At 37.3% G+C, this 24,172-nt stretch overlaps 2 protein-coding genes across 8 annotated transcripts; one reads left to right on the plus strand and one right to left on the minus strand.

Annotated features, from left to right (window-relative positions):
- Positions 1–3,053: 3,053 nt before the first annotated feature.
- LOC116178840 (transmembrane channel-like protein 3) lies at positions 3,054–10,036 on the minus strand. Of its 2 annotated transcripts, none has more exons than XM_031498467.1 (13): positions 9,499–10,036; positions 9,339–9,450; positions 9,143–9,290; positions 6,995–7,294; positions 6,798–6,946; positions 6,600–6,750; positions 4,711–4,964; positions 4,539–4,659; positions 4,160–4,272; positions 3,804–4,094; positions 3,592–3,750; positions 3,251–3,543; positions 3,054–3,165 (listed from the first exon to the last, which is right to left on the minus strand). In XM_031498467.1, exons 1-13 carry the CDS (start codon positions 9,800–9,802, stop codon positions 3,113–3,115), a joined length of 2,448 nt encoding a protein of 815 aa, XP_031354327.1. In that variant the 5' UTR covers positions 9,803–10,036; the 3' UTR covers positions 3,054–3,112. The 2 variants fall into 2 exon arrangements, with proteins under 2 accessions (XP_031354327.1, XP_031354328.1); XM_031498468.1 differs by having other exon boundaries at positions 9,343–9,450; positions 9,499–9,516.
- A 2,494-nt stretch (positions 10,037–12,530) lies between these two features.
- Positions 12,531–23,862, plus strand: LOC116178014 (forkhead box protein K1). 6 transcript variants are annotated; one of them, XM_031497249.1, is made up of 8 exons: positions 12,534–13,030; positions 16,535–16,782; positions 16,852–17,000; positions 17,055–17,294; positions 17,341–17,486; positions 17,540–17,829; positions 22,907–23,021; positions 23,073–23,862. In XM_031497249.1, exons 1-8 carry the CDS (start codon positions 12,672–12,674, stop codon positions 23,206–23,208), a joined length of 1,683 nt encoding a protein of 560 aa, XP_031353109.1. In that variant the 5' UTR covers positions 12,534–12,671; the 3' UTR covers positions 23,209–23,862. The 6 variants fall into 6 exon arrangements, with proteins under 6 accessions (XP_031353106.1, XP_031353110.1, XP_031353107.1 ...); XM_031497248.1 differs by having other exon boundaries at positions 12,536–13,030; positions 16,535–16,791; XM_031497246.1 differs by having other exon boundaries at positions 12,531–13,030; positions 16,852–17,294.
- Positions 23,863–24,172: the final 310 nt, after the last annotated feature.

The raw sequence follows: 24,172 nt of genomic DNA on the forward strand, positions 1-24,172 counted from the left end.
TTTGAGACTCGTGGATCACCCACGTAAAATATATGCGCTTTTTACTTGCTAAAACAGCATCTCGTGGGGAAAAAATAAGTTCCTAGTCAAAAGCGACCGTTGATTTTATTTAAAATTTCAATTAAGGTATTGGTGACTAAGATACAGAGGTGTTGATCTCTACCTGTTATCGCTTCACGTAACAATATTCGCGCAGTATTTGTCGAAAGTTAAAGCGGTGCGGTTGTATGTAGCATAGTTTGACTTCAATAGTAAACGGACTGAATGGTAATGGCGCCCTTTTCTTAAAGAAACTGAACTAAGAAGGCCAAGGGTGAGTTATTTCTATTTTTGGCTGTATGTCAATTCACTAAACCCCAAAAATGACGTCCTCTGCTAAACTACAAACGAAAATTAATATAAAATACGAAAATACACTCAAATTTAAATTTGTTTTCTTTTAATTCGCGTTCCGGGTCCGCGAGGTGACATATTTATACAAACATTCTTCAACGTGACAATATGGTCCCTATCTTCAACCCCCTTCGAGTAACCGTTACAACCCCCCATTTTTTAAATGGGAAATATGGGCTTGTTATCACAAGCGGACAAGGTCTCTTCATTTTCTCTATTCAAAAATGTTAAGGTTTTTAAATACAGGCTGATTCAAATTCGAGGGCCACCATTGGGATCTCGGAAACTGCAAGAGATATATAGGTAGGTAGTTTAATTTAGCACCCCCCATAAAGTATCCTCGGCAAAGGAGGTCTCTATAATTATTTCTCTATTACCCTAGCACTCTCGTAATGATCTTTCAAAAAAGTTACTGAATCTTTGTATAATAATACTGGAGGTATTCCATACGCCTCGGACTCCCGGTACTAAGTTTTTCCTTTAAATTCACCCTTCAAAACTATCATGATTGTTTTCGGAAACGGACAGTCTCATTTGGTCTTTGGTCTTTTCTCTAAAATGATCACTTTAGTGCTAAAACTCAATGTTTTCGGTGAAGAACGTAATACAGGGAGCAGGGAGCTCTGGGGGGAGGGGATATACAAACCTCCCAGCAGAGAGACTACCCTCATCAGCAAAGTAGGACTCGATAACTCTTTCTCTATTATCCTAGCACTCTCGTGATGGTCTTTGGAAAAAGGTAATTGCGAGGGTAATTGACTCTTTGTATAATAATAATGTGGGAGAGGGTATTCCATATCTCCCAGTCCCCCTTCTCCGGTGCTAGTTTTTTCCTGCAAGCAAAACTATCATGATTGGTCTGGGGCCAAGACAGTCGCATTTGGTTCATTCTGAAAATTATCGTTTTAGGCTTAGAACACCCCCCAGAGAAAATATCCTCCAGTAAAAGAAGACTCGATAATCCTTTCTCTATTACTATTACCCTAGTCCTAGTAGTCTTTGGGAGATGATAATTGATTCCTTGTATAATAATGCTGGGGGCCATTGGAATACCCCCCCATAACTAGGTTTCTCGCCTTTCAAAACTATCATGATTGATTTTGGGAAAGGACAATCGCTTCGGTTCTAAGGTCTTTGGTCTTTTCCTAGGAATTTATCGTCTTAGTGGTATGGTAACACTACATGAAGGAGGTAGTACCGATGGTCTGGGGGATATTGAATACCCCCCAAAAGAGAGAGACAGAGAGAGAGTACCCTCAGCAAAGGAGGACTTGTTCTTTCTCTATTACCCTAGCACTCTCGTAGTAGTTTTTGAGAAAAGCTAATTGATTCTTTGTATAATAATACAAGGGATAGTCCATGCCCGCAGATCCCCCAGTACTAGGAACTATCATGATTCTTTTTGAAAAAAGTCGTTGGACTTTTCTTGAAAGTTGGTGTTTTAATGCTAACACTTAATGTTTTTGGGGAAGCACGTAGTACCGGGGGTCTGGGAGGTATGAAATACTCCCCAGCAGAGAGAGTACCCTCACCAAAGGAGGACTCGAAAACTCTATTACCCTACCAGTCTCGCAGTGATCTTTGGAAAAAGGTAATTAAACATTACACTAAATGTTTTCGGGGCAAAACGTAATACCGGAGGGTCTAGGGGGAGGGGTATTCCATAACCCCCAGCAGCGAGAGCACCCTCAACAATGGAGAACTCCATAATTATTTTTGTATTACCCTAGCACTCTGGTAATAATAATACTGGGGGGTATTCCATACTCCCCAGACCCCCGGTATTATAGGTTTTTCCTTCCACACTACAGAACTATCAAGATTGTGATGAGGACAGTCGCATTTAATCTTTTCTCAAAAATTATCGTTTTAGTGCGAACACTCAATGTTTGGTGGGGGGGGTCTAGAATACCCCCCAGCTGGGAAAGTACCCTCAGCAACAGAGAATTCGATAATTGGCCTTGACATAGTGCCTTCACACACTACACAACTCGCGATTTAGTTCACACTTTTCCCGCCTTCCACATGGATTTAAAAAATACTGCAATTTACTGATGAGACAGTACTCGTATATTGTTATGTCTACTACAGGGAGCATTGATAAACAGTACGCATACGGGAATTAATTTGGCGACGTAGTTGGTTGTCCGTTTTTCGTCGGTCAATAGCGTGGAGGTGCGGATCGCTTAAATAAGTGAGTTAAAGACGCGGCTGTTCGGGTGATTTATCAATGCGTGGTTGTTCTTTCAACGTACGTGTAACAGCATTTATTTTGCACGCCCAATGTGCGCGTTTAATTTTTTAATGCACCTGAAATCTAGGTCTAGGGACCACTATCCGAAAAAAAATACAGTTAAAAATATGCCTTGGATCGAGCCTCAGACCTTACTCCATATCATTGTAACTGGGACTAATTTCAGTTCATCACTTTTAAACCATGATGCCTCAATCTTTTATTTACCCTAATTTTGTTTAAAAAAAACAGTACAGCAAATTGAGTTGCTGTGGAGTGGGGTTCGTATTGCTATAATAAGACTGGACTGTGTTTACCTTCCAGTTGGTCCATAGTGCAAACCATACTCCATATGGTCGATATGCACAAGACAAAAATATAACAGGTTTACCAAAAGTTAGTTTTTATTAATAAATTAACAATACAATCTTAAACATTACTATTTATTGTTCATTATACATATAAAAGTGTAAATATTTCAAATAATCATCTGTGTTTCTTAGGGGGTTTATTTTCTTTGAGAAGTTGCAAGGATTGCTCTGTAAATATAAACAAATAATAGTAAGGGTCAAACCAATATTAGCATTTAAATCAAATTCGTTAATAATGCGCAAATCATATTACCAGTGGCCTGAAGTTCGTCTACTTCAGCAGTTGTACTTGTTTCAGTTGAACTACCACAATCATTTCCGTTTCCATTGCGATAGTGGCATTTCTCTGCAGACCAAATGTCAGTAACATTCTCATACATGGTATACACTTTGTGCTCGTTTGGTAAGTTACACTGATCAGCAACTTTGGAAAAAGTCCTCAGTAAAAACTCCTTATCCTTTGCTTCCAGCACCAACATATCGCGTAAAATATCAACTATTCCTTTTTGTGCGATTGCTTTCGCCCGTAAATAGTAAACCACGACACTTAAAGCACAATCGCACAGTGTAAATACGAATAAATCACATGCTTACCACATGGCAAGAAGCATGAGTGCTACCGCGCCCGGTTTCGTAAAGTACATTAGAATTCTCCAAAACACGTTATGCTGTTCCAGTTGAAAGATCCCTTTAAGAATCAACTCGTACATATAAGTGTAATTTCGCATAGGCCCACATGCTGAACTCTTAACACTACAATATACATTAATCACTGATAAATATATTTGCAGGCAATTGATACTCACTCCACCACTATGTATCCCAGTGTAATTATGACGAGAAGCAGCGATAAAAATGACAAAATCAAAAACAAGGTTTGCGTTTGAGCCGCCTTCCACGATTTCGAGTAGGGCTTACAAAACTTCAAAGTGCAAGTCCGTCGAATATACCAAGACAGCCACAATTTAATCACCACGACGACGGCTAACAACGGCGAAAAATAAAATCCGACCCAAAATAACGTTTGGTTATACAAGAGCTGCAACGTGTATCTCGCAATGTCAAACGTGGGCGCGCCAATTCCCCTCCAGAGCTTTCTAAAATGTTGCCATTATGACTTTAGGGAAAAAATATCTATAATCAAACGCGTCAAAGAACTTACGTATATATTGAGTAACAAACAGCTTCTACAACTGAAGTCAGAACAATCGAAAAGAAAAAGTCAAACAAAATCAAACGAAAAATATGTTGTCCTATTGCAGTTTCCCAACATTTCTACAAAAAAGTAAAAATCTAAAAATCATGCGGTGCAGTTTAAACAAAAAAACGCATGGGAAAATTGTTAACCAAAAAATTGAAGAACCAAAACGGCCAAAACAAAGGTTTTCTCCAAAAGATCGTACTGTCCGGATTTTCAAATTCCTCAATTGTGAAGTGGTAAAAATTTGGGGAAAATTTTGCCCCGACAATTTTGGAAATATTTTACTAGCAACGGTTTTCACACCTTTTACGCAACTAATCATAAGCGAAAAATAACTTACTTGTTTTGTAGACTGCTTCAACCAAAATCCAAGAAATGTTCCCACAAGGACAACCTTTAATAAAAAGGTCCTGAGCAACGTAACATATAAGGCAGCACGTGGATGCTTGTAATCCTCGTAGCTATAAATACACATTTTTTAACATCAATCACAAACTTCTCGCCACACTTACCGTACGATAAATCCAAATACCAACGGGAAGAGCAGCATGATGATATTGATAACGACAGCAATAATAACGCCTATGCTGGACGATGATTGACTTAAATGAGCTGTATTTTCGTTCAACAATAGCCATAGCATGTAACCGACTCCGCCCAGAAGAAATATAACAATAACGTTACAGACAAATTGTAAAACCACCGTATAGAATTGTTGTAGAAAGGGCACATGTTTAACAATTTGAAATGACTCGCTAAGAAGTTCCTGAAATAATCAAAATATAATCAATTGCTACTGTAGAATAAGGTCTTGTAATAGTTTGTCGCAATCTACAAACTAACGTACTCGCGATAGTGGTTTTTACCTCGTGTAACATTTAGCATTTTCCACCGAGATTCAGTCATACTTATCTAGCAAAAAGTGGTAACAATTGACACAAGATGTGAAAGAGAGAAAACCGTTAAGAGAGAAAGTCAATAAGTACTCGCAGTTGCCGGAGGCGGCGTTAGAGGAGAGACTAGCAAGCAATTATACATAAGTTCTTTATTTCAACTGTAAGATGTCGCTGTAGTTTTAGTTGTTGTTGAAGTAGCCCACATTAAATTGCAGTTTAGTTATGTTTTTTGTTTTGAGAATTTTTATTAAACTCTGAAAATAATGCAGCATCGGTAGAGTTTTATAAGGTGTGTTCATCCTCCCCCCCCCCCCCTCCCCACTTCATTTTCAAAACGTCTAAGGAACAGGCTACATGCATCTCCCTGTATATTAATTCGATTTTAGCGCATTTTTTAAGAATTAAAAAAAATGTGCTATTGTTTGCGTTTTGTCCGTCCGTCCGGACCCACTTCTACCGTTTTGAACTACTTCTAGGGGAATGGTCCTAGAGGCCTGGATTTTTTTGCAGTAGGTAGCCTATACCTTGAAGGTGTGCCAGACGGCCATCAAATATCGCTGTCTAAAAGGGCCCCCCCCCCACGAGATGCTGTTTTTGAAAGTAAAACGTGCATAACTTTTACCTACGACAACCAATTGGTGTCAGATTTTGCATACGCATGCATTTAGTGGTGCCAAGTTAAACTTTAGAAAATTGGGGGAGGGGGGGGGTAAACACATTTCCTACCCTTCATGGTATTCTAATGACAGATCTCATCGAAATAAATTGGTTTGTACAAAGTATAACTTTCCTGTGCGACTCTTTTTCGAGATCAGTGAGCGACGGGGCCGGACTCTTATCAAAGTACGGGGAGGGGAGGGGGGGAGTGGAACTAGTTGTATGGTACTCCAATGAAAGGTCTCGACGAAAGGAATTAATTTATACTAACCATAGTCTTCCTCCTCGGTCCCTTGTCGTGATCGGTTATAATTCCTTATATCTTAAGAGTGAATTGTCAAAGGAAAGTACCTACCTACAAAGGGCGATTGGGACGTTTGGAAGAAATATAACCATTGGCCATTTAAATAAAATTTGATACATAGCCAACTTGGTATAAAACCAAATTTATCGCCAGTTTCAAAATTACGTTTTGCGCATGCGCAGTGCCAACGTTCTTATTTATTGAGGGATTTAAATAAAATTTGATACATTGGAATAAAAGGAAATGTGAGCCATTTTCCAAATTTGGTTTTGCGCATGCGCAGTGCCAACTTTCTTATTTATGGAGGCATTCAAATGAAATTTGATACATAGCCACTTGGAATAAAAGCAAATGTACTTCCAAATTTGGTTTTGTATAGGATGTACAGTGCCAACTTTCTTATTTATGGAAGAAATTTCGTAGGGGTGTTTAAAAAATGCGCTTTAGCTGCACAAGGGTTGTGCACAATTTGTACTTGTTTAGAATAGTTAGATTGGAACAAAATTGGAAAGCAAACTGGTACAGCTACATAATTTGAACCAACCTTTAATTCAGTATACAAAGAAGACACCTTTATGTTTGCGGCTTTCTCTGTAGCCACACTATAATCCCATCCACAAAAAACTTTGTGGGCGAAATTATTTTTTAAGCCATCTTGTGTCTCAATAAAGCTTCTTCTGTACGATTTGGCCATACTAAAACATCGTTATCTGAAGAGTTTGTAGATCACTCGCCAACTTACCTCAAACTGAAAACAATAAAACTGGCCACATAAATAAAAACGCTCGTAAAGAAGTACGCGTAAGGTACACTGTACCATTGTGTACTAATCAAGTTAACGCTTTCATTCGTATAGTGGCCGTAAAATAAAACCGTATCTTCAAAGTAACCCTACGAAGAAAAACATTAAAAATCATCCCCGAATTGTGGGAAACTTACTTCTCCGGTAAATAAGTCTGAAATTTGAAAAGTAGCATTGTTCTTAGTCTTAGGTTTTATATTCCAATTGAACCAAAGATTTTTGGAAGTCGAAGTCGTGACCTCAAAATTTTCGTAAAGCAGCTGAGGTATGACCACAAATACTAGTGCAACGAGCATTATTAGGCAGTTCATTATAAACATCCAACGAAAATACTTGAAATAGGTTGCAACACCGGAACCGAAGTGGCCCTCGATTTCTTTTAACGAGCTGTACCACAATTCGAAACTGTACGCGAAGGATTTCAGAGATGTATGGACCTAAAAAAATGCACCTTTATATTTTAACTATTAAAGGTGACAATAGGAGTTCTAGTTTTTGTAGTGTCGGAGCTTTACTTTCAGGTAAACCTTCTCAGTTGCAACACCCTTGATTTCGATGAGAAGTGTCAGGCTGGTGCGGGACCACAGACTTAATGTGGGTTAGTCAGCCCCCTCCAACATGGTTATTATATAGGGTGTCTTTTTTAAAACTCGCAGTCGCCCATATTTTCCAAACTAAAGAAAATCGCGCAAAAGCGTTTCGGGGGTATCGGGAGGGAACCAGAATGAAGTTATGAGTGACAACCCCCCCATTAACCCCCTCCCCCTCTTCAAAAATCCTAAATGGCAACCCCATACTTTTGACACATCGTTGGAAAGCTACTGAAAAATGCTTTCCAGTGGTACCGTTTTAAAATTGACACCCCGTATACGCATGTGTGAATTTTGATTTTAATCTTAGTCATTTTATATTGCAGAAAATTGACTTATTACTCTTTTAAAGAATTTTATTTATTGTCAGTGTTACAAGTGCCATTGACATTTTGATCCTTCAAGCCGGATCGGTTCATGGATTAATGTTCATTGTAATTATTGGTTGTAAACTGTGATTGACTGATCGTGAGCCAACAAGGTGATGACATGAATCCTGTGAGACATAGGAACCCACGGAAAAATGTCGGTCAGGTATGGTGAATGGATGTATCCAGGTGATCACATGAGGTCAAGCTACGGAGAGCTATCCAGAAACCCATTGCACGTCCCGACAATGGCGGCCAACCTAGGCTGTTAGCAATATCAGTGTGTGTACAAAATACAACAAGTTCAATTGCTGGAAGTGAGACTTCACAGGCTAGCCAAGAAAGAAGGAAAAAGCTGAAGCTGACTTTGAGAGAAGAGGTTCAGAAATCGACACTTAGAAGGCCGAGGCTGAGGTTATAGCAAGGCAGGCTGAAAGGCAAAAAGAAATCATTGAAGAACAACTCGAACTCGAATACTGCTTGATGGACTGGATCAACAGGTTGAAAGAGACATTGGACCAGTACTCCATTCCTTATGTATGCATCCACCAGTTTCTCCACCGTTTTTAGAAGAAACGATGATAGGCTGATGGGTCTGTAATCCTCCATCATGTCATAGTACAACCCTGCTTAGGTAGGTACACAACTCTTACCTTTCTCCAGGTTTCGGGGATGTCCCTAAAGTCAGGGAGGCTCTAAAGAGGTGCTCAATGCGGGATCACGTGTATGAAAAATGCCATTAACATTTTTTGTTTGAAATGGTTTTCATTTTTGGTGTAATGTTGGCTCACTTTGTGGTTGTTTTGATTACATGGTGTTGACCCGAAGTTAAATTTATATATTTGGTCATGCATTTAAATATGTGTGTTATCGAATTGTTTCATGTGTGTATTAACTCGTTTGTAAACTACACCTTTCACCAGCCACATCAGGGATGGTAAAAAAATGAAACCAAATTGAAATCTAAATTATAGGCTTAGAATTCCCGCACGAGGATCAACACAATGGGGAGGGGGAAGACTCTGCTACCAATTCACTAATAACAGTTCAACAATTTAATTGGCAACAGAATGCACCGACAATAACCACACATTGTACCATACAGGATCCTGTTCTGGAACAGTATGGTGAAATATGCAGGAATGTTTCTCATGTCAGAAACTTTTCACCAACACACAGTTTGATAATCTTTGGTGATAATTTTTAAAGAAATTACCTATGACATAAAAATCCCTTCCCTTGTACCCATCAGCATGGTAAGTCTCATCGAAACAAGGGCGTTTAACAGCATGCTTTGGCAATAAATTGTGTAAGTACAATTACAAACCTTAGACAACTTCATACTCGTCGTGTATTGTAAACCCTTAAAGAAACCAATAGGTTTCTCTTTGGTGCGTTTGTTAACACTAAAGGAAAGATTTTTCTTAATAATTCTTTTAACAGTCAAGGACTGGGGCATATCCCTCAACGCTTCCCTGTAATTGTAAACACATGCAACAGCTCTAAAGTAATGCACTAGTTACCGACGTAGCAGCTCCGATTCATGCGAGTTGTTCATTAATACGTCGTCTAGCTCCATGCACGTGGCAATATCGTCGGCGCATTCTTGCAAGGACCGCTTCTGAGTGTTATATCCTATAGAACTGTAATGTCACCTTTGTCTTTCCAATATAAAATACTTACCCGAGCAAAACAACCATTTCTTTCTGTGCTCCAACGAAAACGGAACGTTGCGAAAGTTACACGGTTCGTCGCCAAGTTTAAAAACGTTACGATGCACGGACGTAGTTCGATGACAATAATTTAAGTAGCTTGGCTGTATATCCGGTACAAAATCGGTAACAACATCTCCGTAAACAAGGTTGTCTTGATTGCGAGTGGCTCGCTTATTTTTCGGATTATAGTTGCTTTGGTTACCGTAATTTGGGTTGTCAACATTAAAAATAGGTCTCGAGTATCGTCTCAATTGAATATCTCCCATTTCCATGCTTTTTCAAAGCAACAATGAGACTAAAAGCAACAAATTAATGTGTTAATGTTACATTAAGCTTGTTTGTTGGTCTTGAATAAGCAAGCCGTTGTGTATTCCTGGGTGTAATGTAAATGCGTTGCCATTCAAGAGTCTTTTTGTTTAATTGAAGATTTTTTTATAAATTTAACTAATCACTTTCATAAAAAAAATAAATAAACAGCACAGTAGTGACAGTTGGTCATTTATCCCCACCTGGTCTAACTGTGTCTATATTACCTACGATGTCATGTCATATTGAAAGTAGTTCTAAAGACCCAGAGCAGCAGCTGGACGCGCGAAAGGGGGGGGGGGCAGAATTTGGTTTTAACTTTCGTGGTATCCTAATACTAATTAATCTTTCATGGTACTCTAATTAACTGTTTTCTCCCGACTACCGCCCGTTTCTCTTACCACTAAAATTGCGGTTTTATTTTTCATGGTACTTCAATGGAAAGTTTCGATGAAAGGAATTAATTTTTACCAACTACACTCCTCGTTATAATTCCTTATATTCCAAAAAAAGATTGTCGAAGGAGTACACACAAAGGGTGATTGGGGCGCCTGGAAGAAATATATCCATGGGTGATGTCAAAACTTTCAAAGCCCCTGCCACAGGCCACTCTTGCTATTTCAACCTGGTTTACAGACCTGAGATATTTTCCTACGTTGCTAATTCTTTTTATGTAGGTACCAACCAGAGCTGGGCAGTATTCGATTTTGTAAATACTGTTTAGTATTCAAATCCTTTAAAGTATTCAAATACTTTGTAATTAAATACTTTTATGGAAGCAGTATTTGTATTTGTAACTCAAATACTTTCACAAATATTTAGTAATCGAATACTTCGTAAAGTATTCGAATACTTCGCAAGGTATTTGAATACTTTGAGAAGTATTCGAATACTTCGCATAGTATTTGAATACTTAACCTTCCTTTTTTTTTACCAAAAATCGACTACTCCAAAATTTCTCGGGAAAACACTTTTTCGTATTAATTTTGGTGCGTAAAATCCAAATCAATTCGTACTTTTTCGATCAGACTTCTCAATCAAAAGTTATAGACTAGAAACCAATTTCGAAAGAAAATTCAAAGTGCTGTAACTTTTGAACTAGTAGCCCAATCTTGGAACTGTTTGAAATTATGGATTCTACAGGCCACATTCTATAAGAAAAATTTTTTTCCGGGGCGATCTAAGACAATTTTTTTTTCGGGGCTCAAAAAAAAGCAGTGTATAACCTTCCTTTTTTACCAAAAATCGACTACACCAAAATTTCTCGGGAAAACACTTTTTCTTATTAATTTTGGTGCGTAGAATCCAAAACAATTCGTACTTTTTTGATTAGACTTCTCAATCAAAAGTTATAGACTAGAAACCAATTTCGAAAGAAAATTCAAAGGGCTGTAACTTTTGAACTAGTAGCCCAATCTTGGAATTGTTTGAAATTATGGATTCTACAGGCCACATTCTATAAGAAAATTTTTTTTCCGGGTCGATCTGAGACAATTTTTTTTTGGGCCTCAAAAAAAGGCAGTGTATAACCTTCCTGTTTTTTTTTGGGATAATTAAAGGCAATATTATTATTATTATTAATACTTTTAAGTTATTCAAATATTTGAGAACAATTTAGAAATGTTTAGGGAAAGTTTCCATTGTCACAGAATCAAATATAAAAATCCGATACAACTGAATACCGAACGATCCCGGAGTGAAACTTTGTGACTCGATAGTCTACGTAACTTAAAAACAATAGGGATCTTTCTTATATCCATAAGACCATGTGTACCAATTTTCAAAGCGATCGCACGTTTCTAAACAAGTTATCATGCATACGGACAAACGGATGGTCAAAAATGGATTGGTTCCAAAATCGCTAGGATTCATTTCAGAAAGGCGTGTGTATCGTGTGCACGACGTACGATCGCTTTGAAAACTGGTACAGGTATTCTTAAGAATATAACTAGTGTAAGAAAGGTCCTGGTAGGTACCTCCTATATAATAATATAATAATAATAATACGCTTTTACTCCCCTTAAATTTGTATATAACAATAGAAATATAAAAAAAGCTAACCCCATACAAAGTATAACTTGATTTTTTAAGTAGTATTAAGACTTTTATCTAGTATACTATTTTAAATTTTTAAATAATGTAGTTGAGTGACAAGTATTTGAATACTTTTTATTGTATTCGAATACTTTTGTTTATTTTGTTTATAGTATTAGAATACTTTTGAATGTATTCGAAATACCTTTGAAAGTATTCGAATACTTTTGAAAGTATTCCAATACATTCTAAAGTATTTGAATACTTATTTTTTTAAGTATTTGAATACTTTTCAATGTATCTGCATCTAGTATTCGCTTGTGCTGGACGTAAAAGTATTTAGTATTCAAATACCTTTGATTTGTGTAAAGTATTTACTATTTAGTATTCAAATACTTTTCGAAAGTATTCTGCCCAGCTCTGGTACCAACACATTTTTCTTGTTAAAAACATTGCTAAATAAAGAGATACCACCATAAATAACTCAAATCTGTTCGACGGTTCGAACAATTTTTGCACCTTCACGTACACACGCACTCATTTATTGTGCCTATATTCTGAATCCTCCTATACTACATTGGAGATAGAAGTACGAGTTTTTGTCAATAGATGGCGTGGTATAATAATTAAAAACTCACGTGTTTTATATACAGGATTGGAGCGTGCATGGAACCACCGCATATTTAGGCATTGTAGTTGCCTCCCACGTTTATCACCATCATATTTGTGGGTAAACATTGTGATTGCGGTACTGCCTCGCCGATAATTATTGAAAAGTGTCGTTTTTTTGAGTGTTTCGGAATGTCTTCGTATTCTAGGACTTCCGAAAGTGACGCGTGGGCTCTCCTAGCCCTCAAATCGGCACCGACGAGTCCGACAAAAGTGCAATGGTCTCCCGAACCGAAAGGGGATGTAATCGCACGCTTAGAGGGTCGAGAATTCGAATACATGGTACGTCAAAACAGAATCGTAATCGGACGAAATAGTTCGCGAGGAGATGTGGACGTGAACATGGGACATTCCAGTTTTATATCGCGAAAACATTTGGAGGTTTTTTTCGATCACCCCTTTTTCTATTTAATGTGCAATGGAAAGAATGGCGTTTTCGTCGACGGCGTTTTCCAAAGGAAAGGGGCACCGTCGATACAGTTACCGAAAACGTAAGTGTTGTTATGTAAACAAAGTAGGCTTTGATTTAGTTGGGTAGATGCTCATGTTTATCTTTGGAGGCCTTGAGGTTACAACACACATGCACAATGCTGGATTTTAATGACGTCATTGATCCGCCAGAATCGTGTCGACTGTTAACGTTAAAATTAGGGGATCAATAACCACCCTTAGTAAAATTATAAATAATCCTGGAAAACCGCTCCAAAATACATGTGTATTTATTGAGCTGATGACGTCAGTATCTTCTATCTCGCACTTCCTATTAGTTTATCGCTGATTTTAGTCCTTATGGCAACAACGAATAGGTGTCGGGTTGCATTACCTTACACTGGTAAATACAAATAAACCTGTATTGATGCAAGATTCCTTTTTGCTTATTTCATTAGCTTGTGAGAAAATAACCACGTGTTTTCATTTAATTCTAATTTCGCATTATTATTATTACCCACTATTGTTGCCTCTATTTGTACAGAGATAGGCAGCTGATAATATCCAATCATACATTTAGGTATTCCTTATCTTGTAAATATTGGTTTTCTACTACACCTAAATAATGTTGCACTCCACTTGGATTTTAACATTGCTATATATACCTTAACCTAATTAGTTAAATTGGGGCTCTACAATAAACAATTAAGGGATTCATGGCATTTGGTGTAAATTTTAGGGCATTATCAGACAGTACTAAGTACTTGAGAATTTTCCTACTTGTCATTGTTAGGCAGTAAGTATTATAGCATTTATTAACAGTTGGAATTACTGTTGCTACGGTGTGGTTTAACATATCACCTAATAAAATTTTATATTCCTACTGCCAATTGTACTAAAGTTTGGTGTACACACGGTCGAGTGGTGGAGAGACATATATAAAAAGCCCTTAAAAACCCACTATTAATTTCTCAGACACTCCCTTATTCTTACCCTCAACGCTACTGGGTATATGAGGGCTGCCTACTAAATGATCTGCATGTAGCAGAATGGTTTGCTCCACCCCTAGGCCACTGGTTCTTAACCTGCACTCATGGAGAGATGATGATTTTTCTAGGCCCCGCTCCCCAAATTTAAAAAGAGAGGAAAGGCATTTCTGTTATTGGATGATTGTGCTTTGTGATTCGGCGCCCGTTTTGAGACATTACTCTCGACATTACTTTAGTGAGAGAAAGGCCTCTTTTCTAGATATCTAGTTAATTTGCTCCATGCTGTTGGAACCAGCATTCTTCAGTCCCACACTTATTTAACTGACATAACTAATACGATAAGAGAACTAGGAACGAATAATTATTTTTGATTACCTTTTTCCTAGCCTTTTTCTTAAATAGATTAAGAATATTAAGCATATAACTTTGTGCAGAAACGGTTGTCATCATGGAAGAGATTGGAGCGATTCTGTACCAATCAAATGAGAAGTGGTACTTATTATACAGGGTGGACATATTTTGAGGGTAACAAAATTTTTTGCCCATTGTTTTTGAGTGCCGCCGCCATCTTGAATTTTGTTAAATGGCAATACAGGTCATGTCATACGCCATTAGAAAAAGAGAAAAATCGCCTTTCTAATCACGTGTCAGATGACCTGTTGCCATTTAATAAAATTCAAGATGGCGTCCGCTTTCAAAAACCATATGTCAAAATAATTTTTTTAACCTCAAAATATATGAAATAATTTCAAATTGAAGCGTTCTAATTTTCCTGTCTATATCTCAAACAGTTTGAGTGTGAGATCTTTGGTTCTCCATCTTTAATAGTGACTCTTGAGGTGATCCTGTATGATTTTCAATACATATTGATCTTTTCTTTAAAACTATAATGGTCTTCATTGTTTCTAGTTGTAACACTTGTTTTAGCCCTTTTTTTGAAAAATCTACTTTTGGAGGAATTGTCCTAGAGAAATTGGTTTTACCTTTAATGGTAATCTAATTAAAAGGTCACCCCCCACTTTTTTGACAGATATAGATACACATTTTGAAGCACCAGGAATCCGAATCAAACAAAATCTCGATGTCGGTCTGTCTGTAATCTCATTTTTGGCGGACCCGATGGGAACTAAATTTGGTGCACATATTTTTAGATGAAAAGAAAGAGCTGAAAAGCGTTTGCAATCATTTTGTTTCTGCAACAATGTCGCACCTTTGCCCGTTGTTTTGTTTTGGGGACAAATATCCGCTAAATGGAGTGTCAGAGGAGGTACTTTCAAAAGGTGGTTGAAACGTCTAGACAAGACATATCTGCTGCTGATGTAAAAACTTAAGGGTGAATATCTTGAAAATGGAGTGTTGGAGGAAGGGAAAATTGCGCTCTAAGGGATTGATTCTTGTTACATTATACAGGGTGTTCGTAAATATGATGTCAATACGGAGGGGGCTAGTTCTTTAGCTTATTTTATGACTAAAAGTTCATAACATAGGTCCCCAAACGCTTTGTTACCGATCTACAGGGTGTTAAAATAAGAACAAATTTCTTCCAAGGTTTCTTTTTTATATCTCCTGCAATTGTTGAGATATTTTGCTCAAATTTGAACTATAAGTTACACTGCAGGGCTTACATCATTGGTCATGTCAATGGTACTTAGTGAATATCTACAGGGTATGTTTTTTCAGGAGCCATGTTCCATTTTCTACTCCTGAATTTTTTTTCGGTGCGCCACTGGTAAATTGTAGAATAAGAATTTGATTTTCTGGTTTGTTTGGAAACTGTAATTTTTTTGTATTTGCAAGCGCAATCGAGAAAGAAAATAAGAATCAGAAATAATTGTCTCTTGTGTTTTGCTTATGTTTATAAGCTAAATTGTAAAGTGTATGGTGAAATTTTGACACTCTGTAGATCGGTAATGAATTTTTAGTCATAAAATAAGTCCCTTCCATATTGACATCATATTTAGGAACACCTTGTATAGCGTAGATTTTGCAAGTGTGCCAGGCGGGTTTTAAATGTATACAGTGTGTTCGTGATAAGAGAGTCACCTCAATATTTCTTTTATTTGTCCAGATATGAAAAATTTGTCAAATATAATTTTATATGTAACATTACGATCAATCTGATCGCATATTCAAATTTCCGGTATCACTTTCGGTTGCTTGTCGAAGTGAGGAGCAAGTAAGGTACACAATTAAAATGGGTACATGCTTTACAAACAGAAATTTAATCATGATAAAGTTTGCAAGAATAAATTAAGAAAAATGGTAGTTCACCGAGTACAAATATCAGCTGGGGAAAAAAGAACTCGCCAAGAAAAAAACCAGCACACAAATTAATATTAAACAGTATAGCAAAATTAATTATTTGTAATGACATGAATGCATATTAAAGTGGTTGTCAAGTAAATTTATTAAATGAATCATAGCCTCCGCTGGGATTCCTAAAGAATTGATTGATGTTTAGTATTATGGATCGATTTGCTTTTATTGAGAGGTGCTACTGTTAAAATTTCAGATTGGGCCTCAAAGAAAAGAATTCTGCGCATGCGCGCGGAAACTTTCACGTGTTTATACTTTCAGATGCACCTTGCGATTTCCAAGCACAAATATTAGACTATCATTTCAATCGTTAGTGGACGAGGCATGTGAACCACCGCCGCGTGTCCGTGAGGTGTCGCCCGTGAGACATCGTGATCGACCAGGCGGGGGTCTGGGAGTCCTTCCGCCTTTACGGATTAATATACCGGATAATGATAGTTTCAGTAGTCCGTTTCCGTCTCCCACCGGTACGATTAGTGCCGCAAATAGCTGCCCTGCCAGCCCCCGAGGTTTGTACGGTAATCGTTTTAAACTTAGCTAGTTGACCGATTTTCTAATGGATTCGTGTGGAATTGCAGGCGGTCACGGCAGAAGAAATGTGTCTGCCGAACTTCAGATGGTGGCGCATTATGCGGCCCAGGTAGCACATCGAGGTGACGATGGTCATAGCATGTCTAGTCATAGTCCTGACCATGTTTACAGACAACCTACCTCAAATGGAAATGCAGTAAGTAAAACGTGTGCTTTCAAGAGCCATAAGATAATTGTGCAATATTTTCAGATACCTCCAGTTGTAATTAACGACGGATATGGGGCTAGTAGCAGTAAAGATGATGCAAAACCACCATATTCTTATGCACAACTTATAGTACAAGCTATCGCTAGCGCGCCCGATAAACAATTGACATTATCGGGCATTTATAGTTACATCACAAAACATTATCCTTACTATCGAACAGCAGATAAAGGGTGGCAGAATTCTATTAGACATAATTTAAGCCTTAACAGATACTTTATTAAGGTAAAGCTAAACATTTAACTACCGCAGCTAATGTTGAGCTCGCCAGGTTCCAAGAAGTCAGGAGGAACCGGGAAAGGGTAGTTTTTGGAGAATTGATCCACAATCGGAGGCGAAGTTAATTGAACAAGCCTTTAGAAGACGACGTCAGAGGGGTGTGCCCTGCTTCAGAGCACCGTTCGGTTTAAGTTCCAGGTACCCAAAACAAACACGCCCATTGCATTGTATTGTCGCCATTGTTTTTCTAGAAGCGCGCCCGCATCCCCCACTCACGTGATGTCATCTGGCCTGATTACACCGGACGCGTTATCTAGAGAGAGTTCTCCCGTGCCGGAACAGTTGGTGGACGTAAGCCAGTCGGCGCCCGGTAGTCCGGGTCATTCTATTATCGCGTACCCCGGTTCAGGTAATATGATCGGCCATCAGCAAATGAGTACCCTTGTCGGATCCACCAAAGCTAGATTGCTGTTACCGAACAGAGATTTAGAGCAACACTCTCATGTAATGTCGTCGGCCAATGGTCAGGACCATCAGGATGGTATGACATTAGATAATATTTACCGTTAATTTTTGTTATTGTTTACAAGAGCTTCTATGCTTTTACCGTCTCTAGTCCTGTCCATGACAACCTTTCACGTTTTTGTCACAAGGTAATTTTTTTGATTTGGAGAGTGTGTCCTTTCTCTGTGATCTTTCCATTATGTCCCAAATGGGAAAAATACAATTGGGTCCTTTTATTTTCTATTTTTTTTATCTAGGTAGGTATTTAAAAAAAAAGTAATAATAAAGTTGCTAAATATATAATTTATTTATTTTTTATGAGCTATTGATTTCGTTGTTATTTATGTCGGATGGAATGGTGATGCGGGGTGTAGATGTGACAATTTTTTATTAAAATGTCTGAGTTCATATACCAAGAAGAGGGTGTAGAGTGTACTTGGTGTGCGTCTATGTTGTATTGTTTTAAATTATTTTGTTTAACACCACCTACCTATGGTTTTATGTGTTGTGTAATGTTTATTTTGAATTATTTGGTGGTCATAAACCATAATATAGATATGGTATTTGGGAAATTAATATTTTGTACTGTACAGGGTGTCTTATTAATAAAGGTCACGGGCCATATCTATGGAATCCTTAATTGCACAACTTGGGGAAAAAAGATTTTGTCAACAAAAGAAATCACTAGAAATTATTTTCAAACCCCTTCTCCCGCCGCTCATATTTTATGATCTAGAGCAATATGTGCTGCATCGAAATGAAGGAAAATTCATACAAGATTGTGATGCATGTTTGTTGGGTATTTAGGAAAAAAATCATTTCTTTAGTTACCATGAATATACGCCCTCTAGTGGCAAACCTAGAAACTTGAAAATAATTTCCAGCGATTTCACTTTTGTTAACAAAATCTTTGTGCTTTAACTGTGCAATTGATGGTCCCTACCAATTCTGATTGGAATACAGTAGAAAGTTTGCCTAGTGGTTGGGTGATATGGAGGTTCAGTTCTTTGGAGTAAATACCAGTGCCCGTTCCTTCCATTGTTTTAGATCCATCTGTGAAGATGATGAATATGCCTGGTTGGGTGTGCTCAATAATCCCTTATTTTTCACAAGCAAGGATGCCAGAGTGACCTACTCTCTCACATGGTAGGCCTACATGACGGCTGTGGGAATTATTCGCATCGCGCCTGTGCAAGCAAGGCACATGATTAATCAGTGCTACCGTTGTGGAGTGTCTGGTTCTAGGCCACCAGACAATGCTTGGCTCCATAGCAGAACATATGTCTTACCACGGCAGTGTTCCGTCACGAGACAGCGTTTGGGGATGGGCCCCAAAGTCTCCCAAGTGCGCGGCGACTTTGTCAGAAACCCCTATTTGCTTTGAGCTGTGTATGTTTGCTCCAAATGAGTTTTTTGTCAAGTGTGATTCCTAGATATTTCACTAACTCTAAAAATCGGAGGTGTTGCTTGGAATAGCAGGGGAGTTCTAAGCCCCCTTTATTTTTAACGCATTTTTTAAGAATTAAAAAAATGTGCTATTGTTAGTCTGTCCGTCCGGACCCACTTCTGTCGTTTCGAACTACTTCTAGGGGAATGGTCCTACAATCCTTTTTGCAGTAGGTAGCCTATACCTCGAAGGTGTGCAAGACGGTCATCAAATTTCGCTGGCTAAAAGCCCCCCCCCCCCCACGAATTATTCCCTGAGATGCTGTTTTTGAAAGTAAAACGTGCATAACTTTTACATACAACAACCAATTGGTCTCAGATTTTGCATACGCATGCCTTTAGTGGTGCCAAGTTTAGAAAATGATGGGGGGCGGGGGGTAAACACATGTTCTACCCTTCATGGTATTCTAATGAAAGGTCTCATTTAAATAAATTGGTTTGTACAAACTATAATTATCCCGTGCGACTCTTTTTCGAGATCAGTGAGCGACGGGGCCTGAGAGGGGGATTAAAAATTATTTTTATTATTATTATATTTTGTCTCATTGTATTCTAATTAAAGGTCTCAACGAAAGGAACCGTTTTCTACCAACTACTGCCCTTCTTTCTGCCCTCTTATCAAAATACGGGGGGAGTGGAACTAGTTTTATCCTTCATGGTACTCTAATGAAATGTCTCAACGAAAGGAATTAATTTCTATCATCCATAGCCCTCCTGCTCGACCTGTTATCGTGATCAGGTATATTCCCTTATACCTCAAGAACGGATTGTCGGAAGAGCGTACTCACAAAGGGCGATTGAGACGTATGCAAGAAATATATCCATTGGTGATGTCAAAACAAAAGCTGTTTCGGTTAAAAAAATGCGCTTTATCTGCACAAGAGTTGTGCAGAATTTATATTTGTTTTTCGTGTGAAGAAAACTAGCTCCGTTTTTGCCGCGTTGATTGACATGGAGTGTTCCCTACACCACACTCTGGTTACTCTAAGAGCTGATGGCATCAGACTGCATAGTATACCCTCAAACTTGCTGGTTATTATACTGTATTCATTTTAAGAAGGTAGCGCTAGAAAGCATAATTATGGAAGCTTTGACCTTCCACTGTGATTGGTTAAATCACAAGTCAGTGTTGCGCTGAAACATAAAACGACTGGCGATTTTGTAAGCTGGTAGTTTGTTGCCAACTAAACTGCGTTAGTGTCATTAGTTGTTATTGTCAAAGATTTATTTCTGTTCACAGTGCTGAATATTTCTACTTTACAATAATTTGGTGCCGTTTTATATTTTTACCGAGATTTTTACTGTGTGTGTTTATCTGCAAACATAGCACCATCTACAACTTTCTTGTAATGAATGCAATATAGTATGGAACCTGCACCACCAGGTATGGTTATAGGGCGTCTTGGCAATCCTCAGGGAACATACATGTTTAATGGAGTTGGTAAGAAGATATACTTTGCCCTGTAAGTCGGCATGACTTGTGAGGCATCTCCCCGAAAAGGGAATATTCGTTAGCCAAATACTCCAAATACATATCAACATTAGAACCACCAAATAATTCAAAATAAATGTTTAACCACACTATATAAAACCATAGGTAAATATTAAACAAAATAAACACATAAAGAGTGTTTAAAAAAGCGGTAGAGCACCTTGGTGTGACCCCACGGAGTCATTGGATTTGGCCCATTTTCAATAGGCTTATTACATGTGGCATATAGGTCAACTGTGCAAAGTTTGAACTAAATAGGTTCAAGCAGGGACAGAGAGACCCCAGTACACTCTACAGCGACACCCTCTTCTTAGTATACTAACTCAGACTTGACTCATTTTAGGTAGAAACAGTTAAGAGCTAAGTTCGCAAAAGTCTCAATATTTGTCTTCTTTCTTAATTTTCTCTGATTAACTGCTTTGCCTAGGTTTTTGGGTAGGCTCTTTCAGATTTCTACCTAAGATGGCACACCCTTAAAGAGAGTATTTCGAAAAATATATCTGATCTGATGATATATCACTGCCAAAAGCACAGTGGAGCTGTCGCAATGTAGTCTTAGGGTGCACATGGATTTGAAAAACATTATTTGCAAAAAGGTTTTTTTGCTTGCAAACTTTTTTAAAGAAGCAGTGCAAATAGTCTCTTCGAATCCAACTAGATTTGCAGAATTAAATCACTCGATCCAAAAGTGAATTTCACAACATTTTTTTGAGTGCGCGCGCCATCTAGAATTTTTTAAATGGCAATATAGGTCATATGATATGGTATGTTCTCACGTGATGCGATAGTTGTTTCTAATGACATATCACATGACTTATGTGACCATTCAAAAAATTCAAGAAGGCGGTCGCACTCAGAAACCATATATCAAAAAAATGTTTCTAACCTCAAAATATGTGAAATAATTTCAAATAGAAGCGTTCTAAGTTTGATGTATATTTCAAGCGATATAGCGTAAGAGCTTTGGTTCTATCTTTAATAGTGACCCTGTATATCATAGCATAAGCAAAACAGTTGAAAGGTAATCTCCACCCTTGATAAACCATTTGACATTGGGCCCCGTAACAAGCCCACATGTCAAGAATTGACCTAATTTTGAATTAATAGTCTAAGGCCCGGTTGTACAATGTCAGTTTAAACTTCAGATTAGTTTAATGGACAGATTTCAGAAACATGATTGGTCAACTTGTGAAATATTAGCCAATTAAATCCTTTCACCTACAATTTAACGAATAACTGACATTGCACAACTGGTTTAGACAGGCAAACATACAAACATTAATAACGGATTTTGATAACGGAATATCTCAGAGAATTCGACTTTTTGGTATCACATTTGTATTATTGGGTTCTTTGCATCACTTATTCTCAAAGATTTGCCATGTTTAAAATGCATTAAATGCATTGATAGAACATTTTGGACAATTAAACATTACCCTATCAGTAATGTTTATTGTATTACAATTTAGGAACGATACTTTTTTCTGGTAGACTACAATAAAGCAGTACAGCTTTGGTTTTTTTATCTATATTACTATACAGGGTGAACATTTAATTTTTAATTTAAAATTAAAGTATCCAAAATTATAAAAAAAGTGCTACCAATCTACGTACCTACTTTTAATTTATAGTCAGTGGCGTATTTCTGTATGGTGAAGGAAGGTGTTTTCGTCAAAGCAAATTATTGTGTCAAAAATTATTAAAAATGTGTAAGTAAATGTATATGTTTACAGTGGCGTGCGCCTACAGAACTAGCCGGCTTTATAATGGAAGCAATATATGTTTTTTATGCTGCTATATCCAAAAAAGTGTGCTATTTAATAATTTATTATGAAAACTAGTAGTTACCATTAAAAAAAAATTCTTCCCTTGACCATGCAGAAGTACGCCACTGACCACAAATTTAAAATACATAGATTGGTAGCAAACTTTTATAATAGTGGCAACCATAAAAAGCTTCTTTAAAAAAATGTTGTTTCGAAGATCTATTCATCCAGACAAAATGTTCACCCTGTATAGTTAAGTGAGACCCTATAGCTTTATCATTTGATTATAGGATTTAAGCATCTACTTTCACATTTGGACATTAGTTTTATTGTTGTGTTTATAGCTGGCACATTAGTTTAAACAAAAAATACAGCACGAAAGAGTATTCTTATTCAAATTTATTTTATAGTGGAAAAATATCAACTAGTTAATTCGGGACAGGTAATAGAGGAGCAATCGTTGTCCCCGGCCGCTTACTCACCTCAACCAGTAATAGTACAAGCCGCAAACTATGCACATTATAGGTAAGCGGGGAAGCAGTCCGTAAATTAAGTTAGCAATATTCGTGCTTCCAGCAGTTTAGGAGTTGACTTGAAAAGGCATCTCGACGATCAAAGTATGGGCAGTCCGGTGAGCGGCGGCGAAACTTCCGATAGCATGCAAGAGCCGGAAGCGAAACGTCTCCGTGATCAGCAATATGATGCCGAGTAATAAATTGGAAATTTTAGTTTCGATATATCAAGTTTTAACATAGTAGGTATGCTGAGAGATTCAGTTTTCATTTGTACTACTTAATTATACATTTCGCTCTCCCTCCTATTATACATATATAACACATACATAATGTAAATTTTGCAATTGTATATTTACGATTTATTTTTAATTGTACATCTACAATATTAGGGTTTTTAGATATAATTTCGGTTTTATAACGATTTAAGTTAATTTGGTGCTGTCCGCCATGTTTTTTTTTTAATTTAATGATGAACGAACTAATCTGACTAGCATTCTATTTATTATAATATAATATATATGCTGTATATTTGTTATTCCTCAATTGTTTTCTCTGAGGCAAATGTTAGCACTTTATGAAAATGAATTTTGTTAGAAATTTTATCGCCAATAATAAAATGATGTATAACGAAAAAAGCCAATAAAAAAACTTACAGCTGTTAATTTTTTGAAAAAGTTTCATTACATTGTATTAAAAATGGTACTTGTTCTCTTAAACTGGTCTATTTATCGGGCACTGTAATTCAGTAATTTGTAAAATGTGATATTTTAATGTATTACATAGGTGTTGCGTTTGCAATGTCTTGAGAGTGAGTAATCTAGCGGATTGAGCGGTATAAATATGTGATACACTAAAAGTGATTTGAACAATCGACAGTCTGACATTTTAAAACTTGATATGTTGCATAAGAAGAAACTTCTATTTCAGCACAAGCCTTTTTTTAAACTGTGAAATGTATTTACCAAACACGTCAGTTTAATTAATTCAGATCTGCCCTAATGCACTTGGATGCGATGTCAAGGACTTTGTCGCACTCATTCAATTCGCTTGTAAAACGAACAAATTCTATATTTATGGTTGCGTACTTCATATTTTCTATTGCAAAATAAGGTATCTAATACCCTAAATTTTGTTATAGCAACTGTAGTTGTATTAAACAGT

The sequence above is a fragment of the Photinus pyralis genome, unplaced genomic scaffold, assembly GCF_008802855.1.
Source record: "Photinus pyralis isolate 1611_PpyrPB1 unplaced genomic scaffold, Ppyr1.3 Ppyr1.4_LG8, whole genome shotgun sequence".
NCBI classification, from domain to species: Eukaryota; Metazoa; Arthropoda; class Insecta; order Coleoptera; family Lampyridae; genus Photinus; species Photinus pyralis.

What these genes read in the sequence shown, in the direction of transcription:
- LOC116178840 (XM_031498467.1), bottom strand. Translation starts at nt 9,802, where the DNA reads ATGGAAATGGGAGATATTCAATTGAGACGATACTCGAGACCTATTTTT. An exon ending in GAATCGGAGCTGCTACGTCG is followed by an intron (nt 9,291 to 9,338) that starts GTAACTAGTGCA and finishes TTACAATTACAG; the next exon opens with GGAAGCGTTGAGGGATATGC. An exon ending in AGACGAACTTCAGGCCACTG is followed by an intron (nt 3,166 to 3,250) that starts GTAATATGATTT and finishes TTATATTTACAG; the next exon opens with AGCAATCCTTGCAACTTCTC.
- LOC116178014 (XM_031497246.1), top strand. Translation starts at nt 12,672, where the DNA reads ATGTCTTCGTATTCTAGGACTTCCGAAAGTGACGCGTGGGCTCTCCTA. An exon ending in TGGTCAGGACCATCAGGATG is followed by an intron (nt 17,830 to 22,906) that starts GTATGACATTAG and finishes TTTATTTTATAG; the next exon opens with TGGAAAAATATCAACTAGTT. An exon ending in GCAAACTATGCACATTATAG is followed by an intron (nt 23,022 to 23,072) that starts GTAAGCGGGGAA and finishes TCGTGCTTCCAG; the next exon opens with CAGTTTAGGAGTTGACTTGA.